The 19,156-nt window shown below is 45.4% G+C and overlaps 1 protein-coding gene across 1 annotated transcript in view; it reads left to right on the top strand.

The window, feature by feature from the left end:
* The window catches only part of LRRK1 (leucine rich repeat kinase 1), a gene marked incomplete at its 5' end in the record, with an annotated part of 122,201 nt that overhangs the window by 32,920 nt on the left and 70,125 nt on the right, over positions 1–19,156 (top strand). The window contains 3 exons of the mRNA XM_080913828.1: positions 9,890–10,061; positions 13,274–13,456; positions 14,332–14,480. Of these exons, the coding sequence (XP_080769954.1) occupies positions 9,890–10,061; positions 13,274–13,456; positions 14,332–14,480 (504 nt within the window). The remainder of the gene's footprint in view (positions 1–9,889; positions 10,062–13,273; positions 13,457–14,331; positions 14,481–19,156) is intronic.

Below are 19,156 nucleotides of genomic sequence, written 5' to 3'. Positions count from 1 at the left end.
CTTATCTGCCGAGCACCCTGCCCCTACTTTACCCGCTGAGGTTTTCCTCCATAACCTCCCCACCCCACACTTTTAAGTAGAGGGTGGGGAGGAGGGTAAAGTCTCATGGGCCCGGGCTGTTCTCTAACTCATTGTACAGTCAAGGTTGACCCTAAACTTCTGATTCTCCTGCCTCCACCTCTGGGATAGGGATTATCCCTCCCTGCTTGGTCTAAGATGCTGGTGATGACAGAGGATGTCTGGTGCCTTCTAGACTGGACCGGCTGAACCGCATTCCCAGCTTGTGGGTCCCTGTCTCATTGCCAGAGTCTTCATGGGACTCCAGCCCGTTCAGGAACAGCTCCATTTGCCCCTGAGCATGTGAAGATTGTTCCATGGCGTGATCGCCTTCCATGCCGGGCCTTGCCGGGCTGTGAATGGGCTCCCTTAGATGTAAAGAGCCAAACGCCCTCTGCAGATTGTATCTACTGATTTCATACTTTCTTCCATTATATAAGAACAGCATGTGCTCAGAAAACTTTCAAAAAAAAATCGTTAGAATAAAGAAGAAAAAGAAAAGCTAAGCACATCCTTAATGTGTTCAAACACACGTTTTCTTCCAGCCTGCTGCTCTGGGGAGTGTTGCCACTTCTGATAATATATGATGAGTAATGTAGGTAATATAAATATGGATGGCTGCTTTGCACATACTTCTTGTTTGTTTCTGTTATATCAAGGATTTTCTGCAGGACTGTAAATTCATTGCGAGCATCACCAATAATGACTGCATACTATTCCCTGTGACAGAGAGAACATGTAAATTCAACCCGCTCCTCTACATTAGATACTTGAATTATTTCTAATTTCTTACCAATAATGTTGTATGGAAATTGTGCCCATTCGTTTTCTTACTGTAAGGCTATTTTCTTAGCATGCATGAGCATCCCAAATGGGAAGTACAGGTATGCATGTTTGTGTTAGCACATTAGTATAAAACAGTGACTTTCATCTTGACATTTTCACAATGGTATTTAATGTTTTTTGACATATGACAAACTGTTTGCTAAAAAGTAAATCCAAAATAACCCTCCCGCCTACAGCTCAGGGGGGATAAGAATCGAATGTTACCATGGAAACCCTTCATCGGTACTTTCCATTACTTTGGTTAGCATAGGCCTAATCTGTGTGCATTTAATTAAATGTTAGAAATGATTCTACTTTGAAACCTCTAGCCTACACTCAAAAAAGTAAGAGATGGCGAGACAATGAGCACCATGGAAAGGTCACTAGATGTCACTCTGGTTATGAGTTCTTGGGGTCACACCTATGTGTGGGAGATGCTGGGTCCACAAGATGATGTGATCCCCAGTGTTCCCTGGCCATAGAATTCTATGGAGAATCCCCATAGAATCCCCATAGCATGAGATACCATCTCAACACAATTTGGAAAGCTCTCTGGTATAACTTCAGAAAATAAGCCAATAGCTCCTGCTTCTTCTAAGGAGAAGGAGTGGATGCAGACATGCAGAGGAAAGTCATACACTCAGGCAAAACACTAGTACATGTAAAAAATAAAAACAAACACATTTTTCAAAAATAACGAGAGGCTGGGATCGGTGTGCTTTTCAACACTGCTCTCTCTGTGCATCTGGGAACCCTGGGCATCCCATGAACAGCAATGGACACTTTCAAGTAGGAGAGAAAAGACTCACTGTGGGGTCAGAGCTCATCTCTGGGTCTCTCTCACTATTTTTTTTTTTTTTTTGCATCCCAGGCTGTAAAAGCCACCCCAGTCATCCAAGAAGGCTGCTGGGAGCAGTAATTTAATAACCATCCTCCCAACACACACACACACACACACACACACACACACACACATAAACACACACACACACACACATACACACACACACATACACACACACACACATAAACACACACACACACATAAACACACACACACACACATACACACACACACACTGCTGCTGCTGCTGCTGCTGCTGCTGGATAGCTAAGGAGCAGGAAAAACCTTCTTGCTCAACAGGAGCCAGGAGTCCATTTTGGTCCCATCTAATGCTGAGTAGGTCCAGTTTTCCCAGCCCACCCTGGAATGATGAATTTACACCACTGTTCATCCACCAGAGTTAGCAGAATCCAAGCCCAGAACTTAAATAAGATCCCAACCCTAAAATACATTTCCACTAACCACCGGAGCCTAATAAACACACTCTCCTCAGGAAACAGAAAAATATCACTCAGTGAGAACAGGGCAGCCGCAGATGTCTGCAGCTGGATGAGTCAGATGTTTGGAAGCTCAGACAAGACTCCTAAAACAGACCAAACACTCCAGCAGGCAAACATGAACGAGCTTAAAGCAGAAGTAAACTGTAGACCTGTCCAAAGGAGTGTTACAGAGGAGTAAAGGGGGGTGAAATAGAAATTTTAGAATCTCTAAACTACAGTGGCTGAAGGTTTCTTATGTAGATAGACTCAAATCTAGAACAGAGAAGGCAGAGGAAAGAATCTGTACCCTGATAATATGAGGAGAAGAAGGCAAGGGGAGAGGGAGAGGAAAGAAGAAGGAGGAAGAGGGAGAGATAGAAGAGATGGAGAAAAGGGGGAGGGAAAAGAAGGGGGAGAGATGGGAAGGGGGAGGGGAAAGGGAGAGAGATGGGGAGGGAGAAGAGAGGAAGGAGGAGAGATAGGAGGAAAGGGAGAGATGGGGAGAGAGAGAGAAGAAAGGAAAGGGAGGGGAGAGGGGGAGATGGAGAAGGGAAGAGGAGGGGTAGAGAAGAAATGGAGAGAGGGGAGAGGGAGTGAGAAAGGAGCAAGAGATTGAAAGTAAAGAGCCTCAGAGAGAGGTGAGAATTTAGCTGAGAACTCGTGCTATCAGAGTCCAGAAGGAGTGGGAGGAAACACACTGAATTCCAACTTGGAAAACTGAAAACTTCCCCAAAGCGGGGAAGACAGAGCCAGCAGAGTGGAGAAGCTGGAGGGTCCCCAACAGGAGTGACCTCAGTGAGCTATCCCCTCCCTTCTTGCTCAAGCTACCGTGAAAACAGAAAACGCAAGGAGGAGACAATAAATACGCTCTGCAGTGATGGAGAAGAAGAGAGAACAAATGTCCAAAGGCTTCCCGAATGGAGCAGCTAAAACCAGCAAATGATAAAGTGAGGGCTGTTGGGATGAACAGGACCTGGTGGGAACAAAACACAGACACTCAAAATAGGTCGTTACTTCATCCTTCCTTCCTAAAGTTGTCTTTGACAATGGAAGCAAGCAGAGTAGCAGCACCCAAAACAGCTCTTAGTGTTTAGAGAGGACCTTTTGAAAACAAGGCAATTATCTAATAGAGGTAAAATTTTAATGCTATCTGAGCTGATAAAAATTTACTGAAAATGGTATTTTATCAGTCTGTTTTGCTAGGTTAGGTATCTATAATGCAATACCTGAAGCAACCATCTATAAAACTGCATATAACTGGGTGTGGTGGTGCATGTCTTTAATCTCAGCACTTGGCAGAAAGGCAGGAGACCTACAAAGAGCTATACATAGAGAGTTCTAGACCAACCAGGGCTACACAGTGAATCACTGTCTAAAAAATAAATAAACAGCAACACTATTTATAGAACTATATAAAAACAGTATAACCTAATAAAAGTGAAGTTCAAAATATACCAAACTACTCACAGGGAAAAAATAAAAATGAGAGTAAACAAAGCCAACAAAATTACATGGCAGACTTAAATTTAACATCTAAATAATTGTATTAAATATAAATGATTTAAATCTATGAGCTTAGTTATAGAGTTTCATAGGTAGGACTTTTAAAAAGAATCAGAAATGGACATTGCCTGTGATAAACTCATTTTTAAATACAATGTGAGCGTGCATGATGCATGCACATGTGTGTGTGAGTGTGTATGTGTGTGAATGTGTGAGTATAAATATGTGAGTTTGTGAGTGTACATATGTGTGTGCATGTGTGTGAATATATATGTGTGTGTGTGTGAGATAAAGTGCACATATGTGTGTGCATGTGTGTGAGTGTGTATATATGTGTGTGTGTGAGTGCACATGTGTGTGAGTATACATATGTATATATGTGTATGTGAGAGTGTTTGTGTGTGAGTATTATGTGTGAATGTGTGTGAGTGTGTATGAGTATGCATGTGTGTGTGAATGTGTATGTGTTCTGAAAGTAAGTAGATGAAAATATATAGGCCGTCCAAGCATTAAGCAAAAGCAAGCAGGAGTTGGGTGTTGATATCAGACAAAGTGAATTACGGAGCAGAGAGGGCTGCCGAGGGTGGGGGTGGGGGATTAACTAGTAATAAGGAGCTAGATCCCCAAGAAAGCAGTCGTCAGTCTTCCTCTCGAGATAACAAGTATACTTACAATCAATATATTATTCAGAAGACCACTTGATGTTCAAACTAGGGAAATGAGTTGAAGTTAAATAAAACACGTACTGTTCTGAAGGGAAAATGAAACTACCCTCCCTCTGCAGATGACACAATCTACATAGTAAGTCCAGAAAAGAAAGAATTTAGAAAAAAAAGGAAAATAGATAAACTGCATGTTGTTGCGGTAAATATTAAAAGGATGGCTTATCTTTTATTGGCCCCATGGTCTCACTCCGCAGTCACCAGTCCAGTGTGGAGCCGAGCGCTTGGACCCGTCACATGGTGGGCAAGCTGCCCTCTCCATGTGGTTCCCTTCCGAGGCGGTTCACTCCGCCTGCCCTGCTGCTTCTGTCACGGGTGGGCACAAACACACCGGTGTGTTCCTTTCCACTACCGCCCGGTACAAACATCACTGCAAAGCCCGGTAGCTTTTCAAGCAGGTTTATATATTAAATTCTCAATCCACAAACTCTCTACACAATAAGCTTACATCCAGTGGACAAAGGGCAAACTGCCCTTCTACGTGAGATAAAAAGACCTATAGATCACCTGGATCTAGATCTTCCTTCTCTACCTCCATCTTGATCCCTCCTGGAATCTCCTCTCCACCTCCTGCCTCCACTTCTGCTCCTCCACCTCTCCCCACCCATCTCTCTCATCTTCAATCACATATCACCTTAACATCAACTCACAGCATATTGCCAAAATTAGAAAGTTACGCTCTAATGAACACTCTGTTTGGAAGCTAGAATGAAAACAAACAGCCTAGGAGGAAGTGTTTGCTAACTGCATCCCTAACATCACATCGTTCTGAAGGATAGGACTTGGAGTAGTGGACATTAGAAAGCAAACACTCTGTGCTCAGGCAAATAGCATTACTTCATTCAATGGGACACACACACACACACACAACACACACATACTCACATATACACAATACACTCATAACATACCTACAGACATACTTAAAAACACATATTCATTCACAAATATACACACACTCTCATACCCACACTCACACACTCATACATGCTCACACTAACACACTCATACATGCTCACACTAACACACTCACATATATATGTACATACATACTTACACACACTTACAGACATACTTATAAACACACATACACTCACATATACTCACTCACATATACTCATACTTACAGATATACTTACAAGCACACACATTTACTCACAAACATACACTCACACACACTTACACTCATACACACTCATACTCACACACGCTCACACTTACACACTTACATATATACATATATGCTCACACATACTCACACACACAGACATACTTACACTCTCTCACACACTCACATACACACATAAACTTACTCACGCAGACACACTCACACATACACTTACAGATACACTTACAAACACACACAGGACGGGTTTGCTTTCTCCCTCCTCGCATCTTGTTATATGAGGTAGAACGTCATAGCAAAGAAGGCACAGGGAAGCAAAGCTGTTCCCCTTAGGCATCCAGGAAAAGAGGGAAGAAGAGAGCAGAGCAGTGACCCCAGTGACCTCTGTCCTCTGACTAGGCACCACCTCTAGGACTGATGTGTACCATCCATGCCATGACAGAACTCCAGGGGATTAGGGTAGGATGGCAGAGTGTCCTGTGCCTCTAAGACACAGCAGCAAATGAGTCATATGTGGCACAGATCAGTGACCCTGGGCACACGCAGCATCCTGACATCATCATATCACTGGTCCTGAAACAGTGGACAGTTATGAAAAATGTCTCCCCCAGGGTAGACTGGGTGGTGAGTCTCCTATTATAGACTTCTGTAATCTCAACTTATTTCATAGTAAAAATAAATTTAATGAGAAAAATGTAATGCTACTTTGTAATGTTTGCAAAATAGTTCAAATGATTTTTTGCAGTCAGGGTGGCAGGTCTTCCTGGTGGGGCAGGGACCAGTTGGAGACACATGGGAGCATCCTTGGTTTGGTATGATGACAAGCTTAAGTTATCCTAGAAAGGAAACTTAGGAAGGGGGAAGGGTGGTTTTGTCCGCTTACTTTTGGGTTTGTGCTTCCATGGGCTTCTGCCCATTGTCAACTGACTCTGTTGCGTTCAGAGCCGCATGGGGCTTACACACGGGGGCACAATGCTGCTCACCCTGAGGCGACCCAGAAGAAGAGAGGAAGAAAGGAGCGAGGAGGGACACTGTGGGGCAGTGACAAGATGCATCGGTCAAGCACATGTCCTTCAGGGACTGCTTTTCTCAAAGTAGGGACCATCTGCCTGGGGACCCAGTCACATGAGAGAGTAGGTGGTAGTTCGTGAAACAGCATGGCTTTGCTTTCCCTGTACCATGCACCTGGTACAGGTGTACAGGTGAAGGTCAGAGAAAAGGCACGCAGGTGAGGTGCTGGCTGTATATGCTCTATATGCCTGAGCTTAGACCCTCAAGACCCACATAAGAGCAAAGTGCGTGGATTTAGGCCGGAGACCCCCGTGCTGGGGAAGGGGACAGAGACAGATGGATCCCAGGGACTTACTGGCCAGCCAGTTCGTCAGAAATGGGGAGCTCTAGGTTCTGTGAGGGACCTTGTCTCCAAAGGAAAGCTGGAAAGCAGTAGAGGAAAATACAAGCCGTCCTTAGCTTCTACCCAAGCGCACACCAGCAAGCACCTGCAAAGAGGCTGTGTGCTCGTGCGCACACACACACACACACACACACACACACACACACACACGTACACGTACACACAAACAGATGAAAAGCACACTTGTATCTGTATGGCTTCCCTATGAGTGTGTGTGAATAAATATGCCTTAGGAGGCCATGTACAAGGTTTCCTTTATAGCAGGAGGTGAGGGTAAGGGAGGAGACTGGCCTTTGCTTTTATACCGAATTAAATACTTCAGGGCCATCAGGTTGTCTTTAGCCAGAAAGGCAGCTCCGACCTTCGCTGCCTGTCTTCCAGGTCCCTCTTGGCTGTGGCCGGCTGTGACATCACCCACCACCTCTGGAGAATGGGGCTTTTAAGCCTGTGAAGGCAGGAGTCTAGACAGCTCTTAGTCCTGGAAGTCAGCTAATCAATCTGTTGTGGCTTTTCTCCGTAATGCAAATGCTTTCCAGGAATGGCTGGGCTCCCCGGGCCCCACCTGGCCAGAGTGATGGTAGGCTTTTGTTTTGTAGTTACATTTAAGCAAGTCCAGTCCTGCTCAGTTGTCAGACACACCATCTCCACTGGGCTCACCCCATCTATGGGACCCACTTGTTCCTCCATGAGTCCTACCCTACCCAGCAGGCCTTGGGTGAAGTGAAGAGAATGTGGGTGAGCAACCCGACTACAGTGCAGACTCGGGTGGCTTTGTTGATTGCAGAGCCCCTAATGGAAGATCACAGGTTCAGATCCCTGGTATGAAAATAGAGTCCTCGCATGGCCATTCTGAGGACACAGTATGACTGTGCAAATGAAGTACTCGGGGCAGCATCCACACGTGAACAAAGCTTGGGGCACATCCATTACTCTCCCTCTCTTTCTCTCTCTCTCTCTCTCTCTCTCTCTCTCTCTCTCTCTCTCTCTCTCTCACACACACACACACACACACACACACACACCACCATGAGCTTACCTATTAATTCAGGAAGGCCAGCAGTTACCCCTGGCAGCCTCTGTGCTCACCGACCCTTTACACATACACGGCTTCCATCAATGCGTACAGAAGCACTACCTGACTCATTCCTTCCTGGTTTTCCATTTGCCTCCTTCCATGTGCTCATGCTCAAGAGCAGCCACGTTGAAGAAGGGCTGAGGTCTCAGCCATGTATTCCCACACTCCTCCCGATCCTTGGGCGGGTGGATGCGGGTCTGTGAGTTGCTAGGCTGCCTCCCTGTCACTGACTTTTAAATGCCAGAGTGGCTGGAATGAAATTGGAACTTAGGCTGAGACCAGTGCCTACCCCATCACATCCTTTCTCAGAACTCAAATCAAGAACCCTGCTGATGCTTCTTTGTCCCTGGATTCTGGTGTGTGGAACCCCATCATCAGTCAGATGCATTTAGGGTTTCTATTGCTGTGACGAAACACTATGATGATGGAAACTCTTATAAAGGAAAGCATTTAACTGGGGCTTACTTACATGTTCAGAGCTTCAGTCCATTTTCATTTTGGTGGGGAATATGGCAGCACACAGGCAGACAAGGCGCTGGAGTAGTTGAGAGTTCTACACACAGATCCAGAGGCAACAGGAAGAGAATAAGATGGTGGAACTAGTTTGGGCTTCTAAAATCTCAGTTTTTAAAACCCACCCCCAATGACAAACTTCTTCCAACAAGGCCACACCTACTCCAGCAAGGCCACACCTACTCCAACAAGGCCACACCTCCTAATGCTTATCAAGTAGTGCCACTTCCCAAGTGTTCACATCTACGAGCCAGTGGAAGCCATTCTCATTCAAACCACCACAGGTGATCCTCCGGGAGCTTGGTGCGGTCTCCCTCTCTCAAGCTCATGAATTGTCACATGGCAGTTGAACACCGACTCTGAGCTCATACAGCCTCCATCTTCCTGAAGAAGGTGGTTGAGAACAGAGCCATACTATAAAAGGATAATTTACATAGATAAGGACAGCTTTTCTTTATTTTTTTTCTCTTGGCAATTTCATGCATATAAAATATGTTGTGGCCTTTTTGACCCCCATTTCTCCTTCCTACCCCACCAGTCCCACTGAACCTCTTTGTCTTCCCTACAAGCCTCCAGTTTCAAGTCTTATTTACCACCCACTGGGTTTCATCCCTTACCTGAACATGGCTGTAGTTCCCCCCCCCCTTTGGTGGGTGGGCTTCTTACAGTGGCTGTAACAAAGTCAAAAGATGGCCCCTCCTCCCCCAGCAACCTTTAACTACCAATAGCTCTTCAGGTAAGGGTGGGCGCATCATGAGCCCCACCCCCATCCATAATGAAATGTTGATGGGCCCCATCTTATGTAGGTCACATGCAGATAACCAAAGCTGCCATTGGTCCGTGAGTTTACGGTGATGTCACATCCAGAAGTAAGCAGAAACAGGAAATATCAATAAAGCTTTATTGAACCTTGAATGGACATTCTACAACTTGCAGTCATCTGGCTTGACCTTTGGACTTTCTAATGGTGGGGGGACAGTCACACCTGGGACAGCTCCAACCCCTCTGGGTGAAGTGTTGCTAAGCTGTGGTGTCCTGGATTATATAGGCCCAGTACTTTGCACCTGCTGTTTCCAACCTACGGATTTATAGCCCAGTATAGGCTGGAAAGTACGTCTATGTACATTAAAGTCATCATTTCCACGTGTAATAATGCACAGCTCTTGGGGGGCTGTTCTCTGGTTTTGTTCAGGTGTGTGAAGTTGAGTGTGATGCAACAGAACAGGATGGTGGTGTGCTCTGGGCAGCTGAGCTGCAGTCTTGTCAGAGACTCGGGGAAACATTTGACATCACACAGCTGGCCTCACGGAATTCTGTCCCACTTCTACTAGGGCCAGTTGCTGAGCATTGCTGCAGCCCATGGGGATCTGGAGACCGTTCGGTTCCTGCTCACTGAGAAGCGTGTGGAGCTGCCGATGGAGCCCACTGATGACAACCCGGCTGTGGTGGCAGCCCATTTTGGACACGCCGAAGTCGTACACGAATTGCTAGAGTCGTTATCAGGTAAACCTCTTTGTGTGTCAGCTCTGTCACCACGCTCCCCTCTAGCTTTGCCGTTTCGGGAACGCAATGGGAACTTCACACACCCTTAGGTAATCTTTTTCAGATGGGTTTATCTCACCTAGAAAAATGAATCAAAAGTTACCCTGTGTCTTTTCAACACTCAATAACATAATTTTTATGGCTAAATAACATTCCATTGAATGGATATACCATGGTATGATACACTGGTAATTTGCTCCCAGTGGACTCAAGGTGTTCTAGTCTCTGATAACGTCCACATGTGGTTTAATATTCTATAATTGATAGCTTGAATCTCTTTTATAATTTTAAAACCAAAGGCCCTGTTGTTTCTGTACTGGGTCACATATCATGTAGTGACCCTCTGTGTGTGTGTGTGTGTGTGTGTGTGTGTGTGTGTGTGTGTGGCACGCGCGCACATGCACACATTGAGATAGATCTGAGCTCAGTGGTTCTTCCCAGTCAATACTCTACCTGTGTGCCTGATGTTGGAAGAACTTGAGGGACAAGAGCCAACAGGGTTCTAAGGTGCTTAAGAAGCAAACAGGAAACCAGGTGATGGTGGTGCATGCCTTCAATCCCAGCACCTAGGAGGCACAGGCAGATGGGTCTCTGACCAGAAGGCCACCCTGGTCTATAGAGCAAGTTCAGGACAGCCAAGGCTACACACAGGGAAACCTGTCTTTAAAAAGGGAAAGAAAAAATAAGGCAGACTAATGAGCTGAGACATAGAAAAGCAAGAAGGGGCTGAAGGATGGCTGTCTTCAAGGACTTGTAACTAGCTGACTCAGAACCTGCATTAGATACTTTCCTGTTGCTGTGATTAGATGCTGTTACCAGAGCAACATAAAAGAAAGAGTTCGATTGGGCTTATATATAGCTCCAGAGGGTTAGAGTTTGTGGTGGCAGAGTGGGGCACAGAGGCAGGCAGCAGGAACATCAGGGAGCTCACATCTTGATCTGCAAGCAAGAGGCAGAAAGCACACTGGAAATGGCTTGGGCTTTTGAAACCTCAGAGCCCACCCCCAGTGACATGCCTCCTCCAGAAAAGCCACGCCTCCTAATCCTCCCTAAACAGTTCCACCAGCTGGGGACCAAGCATTCAAAGACATGAGCTTATGGGGGCTGTTCTCACTCACCACAGCACCTGCCCATCATACTGACATTTCTTAAACATTCACCAAGTACACTGAGCACCTTCAGAACCTGGGAGACATGGGAAAGTTTTCAAAAGGTAGGTTGAACCCTTTGGTAGCTCCTGAGCATGAGGGGGAAACTTAGGCAAAAGGTGACAACTATGTGCACTCTGATTGTTCTGAGGCACAGAAGTCCAAAAGGATGTGGAGGGAACTTAGCAAATAATGAAACAATGAATGCCATGAGTTACCTGGGTGGCCCTGGTGGCCGGGATGGCCTGTACCTGCAAGCCAGAGGCTGGGTTTCTTACATACCCTGCTGCTCTTGGGACTTCCTATGTTTGCTTCATCTCTAGGTAAGGTCTGAGAATTGACAGGCTTGAGAGCAAAGGCCTGGGTTTCACGGGAGAAGCATGTGTAGGCAAAACACTGTGCTCTTTCTTGTAAGTCCCAGATGACAATGGGACAGTCAGGAGAACTTGGCACCAGAAGGCAAACAAGAGCAAGGAGGCCAAGAGGAGGGAGTCGGGGAAGAATCCTTTTAAGTCACAATGTGGTGTCTCTATGAGTATGAGAGAGTGCTCTTTGCTTTTAGGCAAACCTGTATTTTGTTTCGTTTTTTTTTTTTAACATATAAGTGTTGTGCCTGTGTGTCTGAGTGAACATGTGTGTGCCTGGTGCCCATGGAAGCCAGAAGTTGCCAGATGGCCTGGAACTGGCCAGACAGTTATAAGCTACCATTTGGGTGCTGAAAGCCAAACCCAGGTCCTCTGCAAGAGCAGCCATGGTTCTTAACCACTGAGCTGTCTCTCCATCCCCCAGACAAGGATTTAAGCCTTTTACACTCCTGCAGATCCCCTGTGGGGCCCTCAACATTTCTAATCTCTCTGAGCTCTGGGCTGGTCTTGTAACAGCAGCTCTGCGTGCTAACTCGGACATGTGTCCACTGAAGTTAGCACTGTAGTTAGGCATCCTTTACCACTACATCCTTCCTGTAGATGAACAGGACCAAGTTTTTCAGTTACCGTGACTCATGACAGCCAGTTCTGGCTGGACCTGGAGACAGATGTTCACTGAACAAGGCTTCAGTCAGGCACTGTGCCAGGTGCCCTTGCTGGAAATGATACAATGATACAATGAGATGATACTTTGGGGACATGACAGAAAATGAGGTCATTTCCATAGCAACTGCATCCAAAAGATGTTACACTAGCTTGAACATGAAGACACTGTGACACTCCAGCCCTGTTACATTCAATATGTTCATTGTCATTTTTTTTTCCCTGAAATTAACTAGGAGTTTTTTCAGGAAATCACTTTAGACACTTTAGGCAGCAAAAGTTGATCTATTTTCCTTTGTCAAAGATTTCTTTTAAAGCATATTTATGAAAGTGATATGTGTGTGTGTGTGTGCTCTCTACAGGTATTTTGTATGGAATTCTATAAGTACTCCAGTGGTGTGAGGACCTCCCATAATGAATAAAGAGTTACTAGTTCAGGAATTTGACTCACACTACACAATATAATGTGAGGATTAAACTCAGAGAGAAGGGTTTTATACCCATTTTACTGTTGGGTAAACTGAGACTTTTGAAGGGTAACCAATTTGCACAAAATAGCAATTTTAAATTAAGGTAGTTTAATCCTAACTTATCTCTCTCTCTTTCTGAAGTTCTTCTCTTGTGTGTAATGTGCCTCTAGGGCTATAAGCAGAGGGAGGGCAAAGCCATCTGGAAAAAAACTGCAGCAACTGTGGGTTGGTTTTGGAATTTTTGTTTGTTCATTTGTTTGTTTTGTTGTTGTTGTTATTTTGCCCTGGTCTTACTCACTACATTGGCCTTTTTAATTCATCAGAGACACACTGCGGGTACCCTTGTTATTCAGCCTGGCTTAAGAGCAGGTTGGTTTGTGATAATATGGAGAAGTTCTGGGTATGACTAGGAGGCAGGACTCCAGAGAACACTGTCCACTTGGACCCAGGACAGCTACACTTTATGAGTGTGATGAGCCACCAGCAGGATTCAGAGGCACACTCCTCACTCCTCTCACCCCCTCCAGGTCCCTGTACCCCCCAGCAGCGGCTGCTGAACTGGATGCTGGCCCTGGCTTGCCAGCGAGGCCACCTGGAGGTCGTGAAGCTGCTGATCCTGACCCACGGGGCTGACCCGGAAAACTACGCTGTCAGGAAGAATGAATTCCCGGTCATTGTGCGGTTGCCCCTCTATGCGGCCATCAGGGCAGGTGGGTCCCACACTGTCAGCCCTGCCCTGCAAAGGGTCCCACTTGCCAGTGTGGGACTCTGGCTTCATCCCCACTGCTAACTCTCCAGTGGCCTACGAAAAGACCTTCTGCAACTCCTTCTTTTCTCCTGTGTGTGGGGGGGGGGGGTGCACACGTGTGCAGCTGTGAGTGGAGGGCCAGAAGTCAACCTCAGCTGCCGTTTCTTACAACAGAGATGGCAGGTCTCAATTTTGCCTGGAGAGTTCATCTCAGTTGGCCTGTTCTCCTTCCCCATTGATCTGCCTTTCTCCCTCTCCCTGTTTCTGAGCTCACAGTCTTACCCCATCATGTTCAGTGCCTTTTTAAAAATAACTTATTTATTTTTATTTTATGAACTTCGACTGGTGTTTTCCCTGCGTGTGTGTCTGTGTGAGGGTGTCGGATCCCCTAGAACTGAAGTAACAGACAGTTGTAAGTTGCCATGTGGGTGCTGGGAATTGAACCCAGGTCCCCTGAAAGAGCAGCCAGCGCTCCTAACCTCTAGAACCATCTCTCCATCCCCTCAGTATCTTTTTTTATACAAGTTCTGAAAATGGAACGCGGCTGCATGGTTCATAGGGCACTGCCCCGATGTGGCCATCTTCCTAGCCCTGTTCTTAATGTCTTTATCAAGGTAGCTGCTCCTCCCTACTAGTCCCCTCACTGGGTGGCAAGAACCCATCATGACTAACTTGTGTGCAGCACTCAAAAACCAAAGTCCCATAAACTCTCTCAGTGGGGAACTGGGTGCATCAGAGAAGTAACCTAGAGCCTGCTCTCTAAGCACCAACACCCCCAGTGGAAATGACCCCTGGGACATCTGGATGCCCTGAGCTCTCTGTGCTTTGCCCCGTCAGGGAATGAAGACATTGCCATATTCCTCCTCCGTCACGGAGCCTATTTCTGCTCCTACATCCTACTGGATAGTCCTGACCCAAGCAAACATCTGCTCAGGAAGTATTTCATCGAAGCCAGTGCCCTGCCCAGCAGCTCTCCCGGGAAAATCGTGAGTGTGGGAAGGGTCTGAAACACAGCTTTGGGTGAGGTTTTCTCTGACACATTTACAAAGCTGGCTAAGTAGGTCATATGTGTGTCTTTAAATTTCCCTTAAACTGAATAAGACTATGCAAATAGGGTGTAATTTTTAGAGGTGGAAACTCTGGCAGGTGGAGAGGGGTTAATGAAATGTATGAATCTGCTCTTCTTGAGGTAAGTAATCTATCAACTCGGAGGGATGGATCCCTTTATACATTTCCACAAGGAAAGCTGTGGAAGCTTTGTGAACCATGACAGGGAGCTGGGCGTGATGGTCGGGGTTTGTCCCAGCAACTGCGGTGTGGAGGGGTGGCAGGACAGGCGTGCAGTGTCATCCTTAACTCAGAGAGCCCAAAGCCAGACTGAGGTACATGGGCCCCTGTCTAAAAACAAGAAGACAAACAAACAAAATGTGTACTATTTACATTGGCTTTTTAAAACATCTGTCAACATTGCCCCTAACTTGTTCTTCCAAATATGCCCTCTGGGGCCAGGTAGTCTCAGCGTTTCTCTTGTGGATATGCACTTGGTTTTGCTAGGAGTTCTGGGGTTCACCTCTTGCTGTGCGATGTCATTTGCTAGAATGTGTCTGCTTCTGTTATTCCATAGTCCAAGGTCCTGAAGCAGGCAGCTCTGGTGTCACTCTCTCTGCGTCTCTCTGGCCCACACCTCGTCCAGAACTAGGCATCCCACCCAGAACTTTCTCATTTTCTCCAGCCAGTCTGCGGAGCACAGCTATCAAGTGTTCTCCCTCCCGTGTTTCATTAATAGTACTATTAAATTTTCCCACATGTTCATAAAGTGCTTACATCCCTGTGACATGAGCCACCTTGCTGACATTTGTCAGTTGTCTTTCCGAAGCCTGACTTTTTCATTTTCACACTGAAAATCTCTTGCGTGTTCCAGGCGTGGAAACCTTATGGGTCCCGTGTATCTCGAGTCTCTTCCCCCAACACATCCTTTTCTTTTTGCCCGTTCTTCTCCTGCCAACACAGATATAAAAACATGCCGTCACAGACATTCATCTCCTTTATTGGCTCTCTGGGGTCTGGGGTGTATAAAGGGGGAATTTCCGGTCAGGTTTTATATACATACTCTGCTAGTGACTCTTACAGAATTTTGTCCATTTTAGCTCTTACATTTTAAGCTTTGTCTTTTCTGCTGCTCAGCTCTGTGTGTTTGTGAGGGGAGGGGGGCTAGCTTTCACAGTTCTAGGTGGATAACCAGTTAATCCAGCCCAATTTCCAGGGGAAACTCATTGGATGCGGTGGTGAGCTTGACTACAATCCTCACTTGGAAGGGAACACCTTCAGTTTAGGACTGTCTTGAGTTACATAGCAAGACCCTGGCTCAAATATAAACTAAGCCAATAAAAAAGAAGACTCCTCTACCCTCTGGGCTAAAAGTCACTGTTAACATTTTCATATTGATATTGGTATGTGTTTGAGGTTTCTGAGTATTGAGTGGAATGCAGGAACCAGCACCGGCAAAGTCTTTCTGTTTGATTACAGCTGTCTTGGGTAATCCTTACAACCCAGGAACACAACCATCCTGGTCCTCTCCCTTTTCCAAAGTTATCCATACCCTTCTCTATGCGATCCTCACAGAGACACCCCATTTTATTGTATTGTATAAACACTTTAGTCCTGTACGCATGTCTATCCCAGTAAAAGAGCCTGTGTTCTCCTTGGGTGGACACCCTGAGCTCTCCCTGTTTTGCATACGTCTTGGATGGGTTCCCTTGCAGGTCTTAGGTTTTTCCATTTATGTGCCTTGGCACATACATTTTCTAGTTTTCTCCCCAAAAGATTTGGATCAGTCTTGTTGATTCGTGATCTTTATATTAAGTTGGTACTGTTGAGTGGAGTGCACATTTGCGTGGCTCCCCTCTTCTCTTTTCTGCCTGATGACCCTGATGAGCAACGTGTGTGTGTGTGTGTGTGTGTGTGTGTGTGTGTGTGTGTGTGTGTCTTTGGACCATCTCCTTACCAGCTTCCCTTATAAGTTGTAAGTCTGAGTCCCTTCAGACGGAGTAGTTAATCAGCAAGTTCAAAAGAAGTTCGTGTCAGTGTAACCTGTTTGATCTCTGTACATCACTAGGGTTGTTGAGAGTTGGGCAATCATAATGCAGGCAGGCACCTCGCTGGTGTCCCTGGCTTAAGCCCTTGGTGTCAGTGGTTGATAATCCCTGGATTTGGGTTTCTTGAGGGTAGAGACCCTGATTGTATTTAGGTAGATGATTTTGCTTAGTGTTGCATAAAAGTATTGCTGAATTACATCAGATCAGATGTGAAGCTATAAGATTTTCTACTTTAATTCATTAATGACATAAATGGTGGTGCTAATTTCTGAGCCAGCCTGAATGCTTGCAGTAAATACTAATCAGTCTGTCTCCGTGGCTGAATTTGAAACGCAGATGTTCTTTTTACATCTGTATTTGTAGGTGAATTGTTCTATAATTTCCAGTCCCTCTCATTCTATTGAGGTTTGCTATCTAACCATTCTTGCTTCTCACGGCAGTTTTAGGAGGCTTTTATTATTTCTTTGTGGATGTCTCTACTAAGAACCGTTGTCAACGCTCTGGTAAAACAAGTCTTCATTTTTGTTTCTTTTGAAGTCATCTGTTAGCTCTCATATTCAGCTTAGGAGGTTAAATTTTGGTAGCTTAACATGCATTTCCTTTCTATTTGGGGTGCAGCATATAGTGTTCATTTATGCTTTTTCAAGCATTTTTCTTTGCATCTGTCTCTGCATCTCTCTCCCTTTGATGTTCTCTTTCAAACTTAAGAAGAACACCTAGTGATTGTGTCTTAGAGTTCCATCAGGGAACTAAATTTCATTCAACCCTAACCTCCTTACTCTACATGTCCCTCTTTTGAATACTCTGTTCTTGAAAAGGCTTGAGTCTGTTTGGGGCTCCAGGGTCTGTCACTCCTGCTTCTCATAACACCTTCTCTGTCTCCAAAAGAAGAAAGGCCAATAAAGTACTGTCTCATGAAGATGCTTGGCAATTAAAGCATTTGTAACTTTCTAACAGCAAGACTGGGCCAACCAGTTAGTTGTGGTGCAATCATCCTCTGTATCCTTGAGGGTGAGTTTCAGGCCCCTGGGATATGATACCAAAACCCACAGATGCCCAAGTCTCTCACATGAAATGTCCTGGTATATCAGCTATACACCCCTCCTGTATACTTAAAGCATGTCTATATGGCTTAGAATACCTCATACAGTGAAAAGGGGAAGTGACTGGTCCTTACAATGTAACATTTGGGGAGAGATGACAAGAAGGAAAATTGTGCATGTTCACTACAATTTGAGTTGCTTTTAAATTAATTTTGATATGGGATTAGGTTAATCCATACACAGAGCTCATGGAGAGAAGGTCTGTTTATAAGTCTTTTTTAAATGTCTTAGATTGAGTATATATTTATTTATTCATTTGTTAATTCATCTTGCTGATCACATTACTCAACCCTTAAACACCCCCTATTTGTTCTTTACCAAGTATGGATTTGGAGACATGTCCTTCTGTACCAAAACACGTATGTATGTGATTGTAGGTGCATATGTGTCTAAGTACATATACATCCTCCCACTGCTACTGAGTTTTTATCTCATTCGTGTATTCTACAAGGTTGTCTCACATATGTGGCTTGATATGAAATAATCACGTGCTGGCTAGTTTTATATCAACTTAACACAAGCTAGAGTCATCTGAGAGAAGGGAGCCTCGATTGAGAAAATGCCTCCATAACTTGGGCTGGATGCTAACAAGCATGCGGAGCATTTTCTTTACTAGAGGTTAATGTGGGAGGCCCCAGTCCTCTGTGGGTAGGGCCATCCCTGGGCTAGTGGTCCAGGTTCTATAGGAAAGCAGGCTGAGGAAGCCATGATGAACAAGCCAGTAAGCAGCATCCCTCCATGTTCTCTGCATCAGCTCCTGCCTTTAGGGCCTACTGTATCTGAGTTCCTGCCCTGACTTCCTTCAGTAGTAGACTTTGATGTGGGAGGGTAAGCCAAATGAACTCTTTCTTCCCCAACTTGCTTCGGTCATGATGTTCTAGTACAGCAATTGTAACTCTACCTAGGACAGAAATTGATACCAGGAGTGGGGCAGTGCTGTAATAGGCCTGCCATGTTGGGTTAGGGATGATTGTGAAGGGACTTTGGAACTTTGGGAAGAAAATCTGTTGAGTGTCCAAGCTTGGTGAGCTGTTCTGTTGGAGTTTGGAAGATAAGAATGTTGACAGGAATGCAGAGGTTGGGACCTGGCTTGTGAAGTCCCAAAGGAAACTTTGAGAGTCACTTCAAGACTCTTTGAGACCATTGCCTATTTTGAACTTCGAGTCTGTGGTTCTGATCAGCTGGGATGGAAGAACCAGCCAGGATGAACAAGAAGCAAAATATTGCTTTACTGAGACAATTGATGCTGGGTGGCTGTGCCTGAGAAGTTAACGGTGGTTAAGAAGAGACCATCATCCTTGAGGTGATGGCAGTGTTCCCTCAGAGACAACACACAGAAGCTGTATTTTAGAGCTAACCAAGCTTGTAACTTGTGCTGGCAGCTATAGTCACCTGCAGAAGTCACCCAGGCGCTACTGGTTTTGAAATTCATGGAGGGGTCATGGGGAGCTGCTGAGGCTTTCC

This window comes from Micromys minutus (genome assembly GCF_963924665.1).
Source record: "Micromys minutus genome assembly, chromosome: 3".
NCBI classification, from domain to species: Eukaryota; Metazoa; Chordata; class Mammalia; order Rodentia; family Muridae; genus Micromys; species Micromys minutus.
The sequence above is the reverse complement of the archived record's forward strand: the minus strand, read 5'-3'. Positions and strand labels throughout refer to the sequence as shown.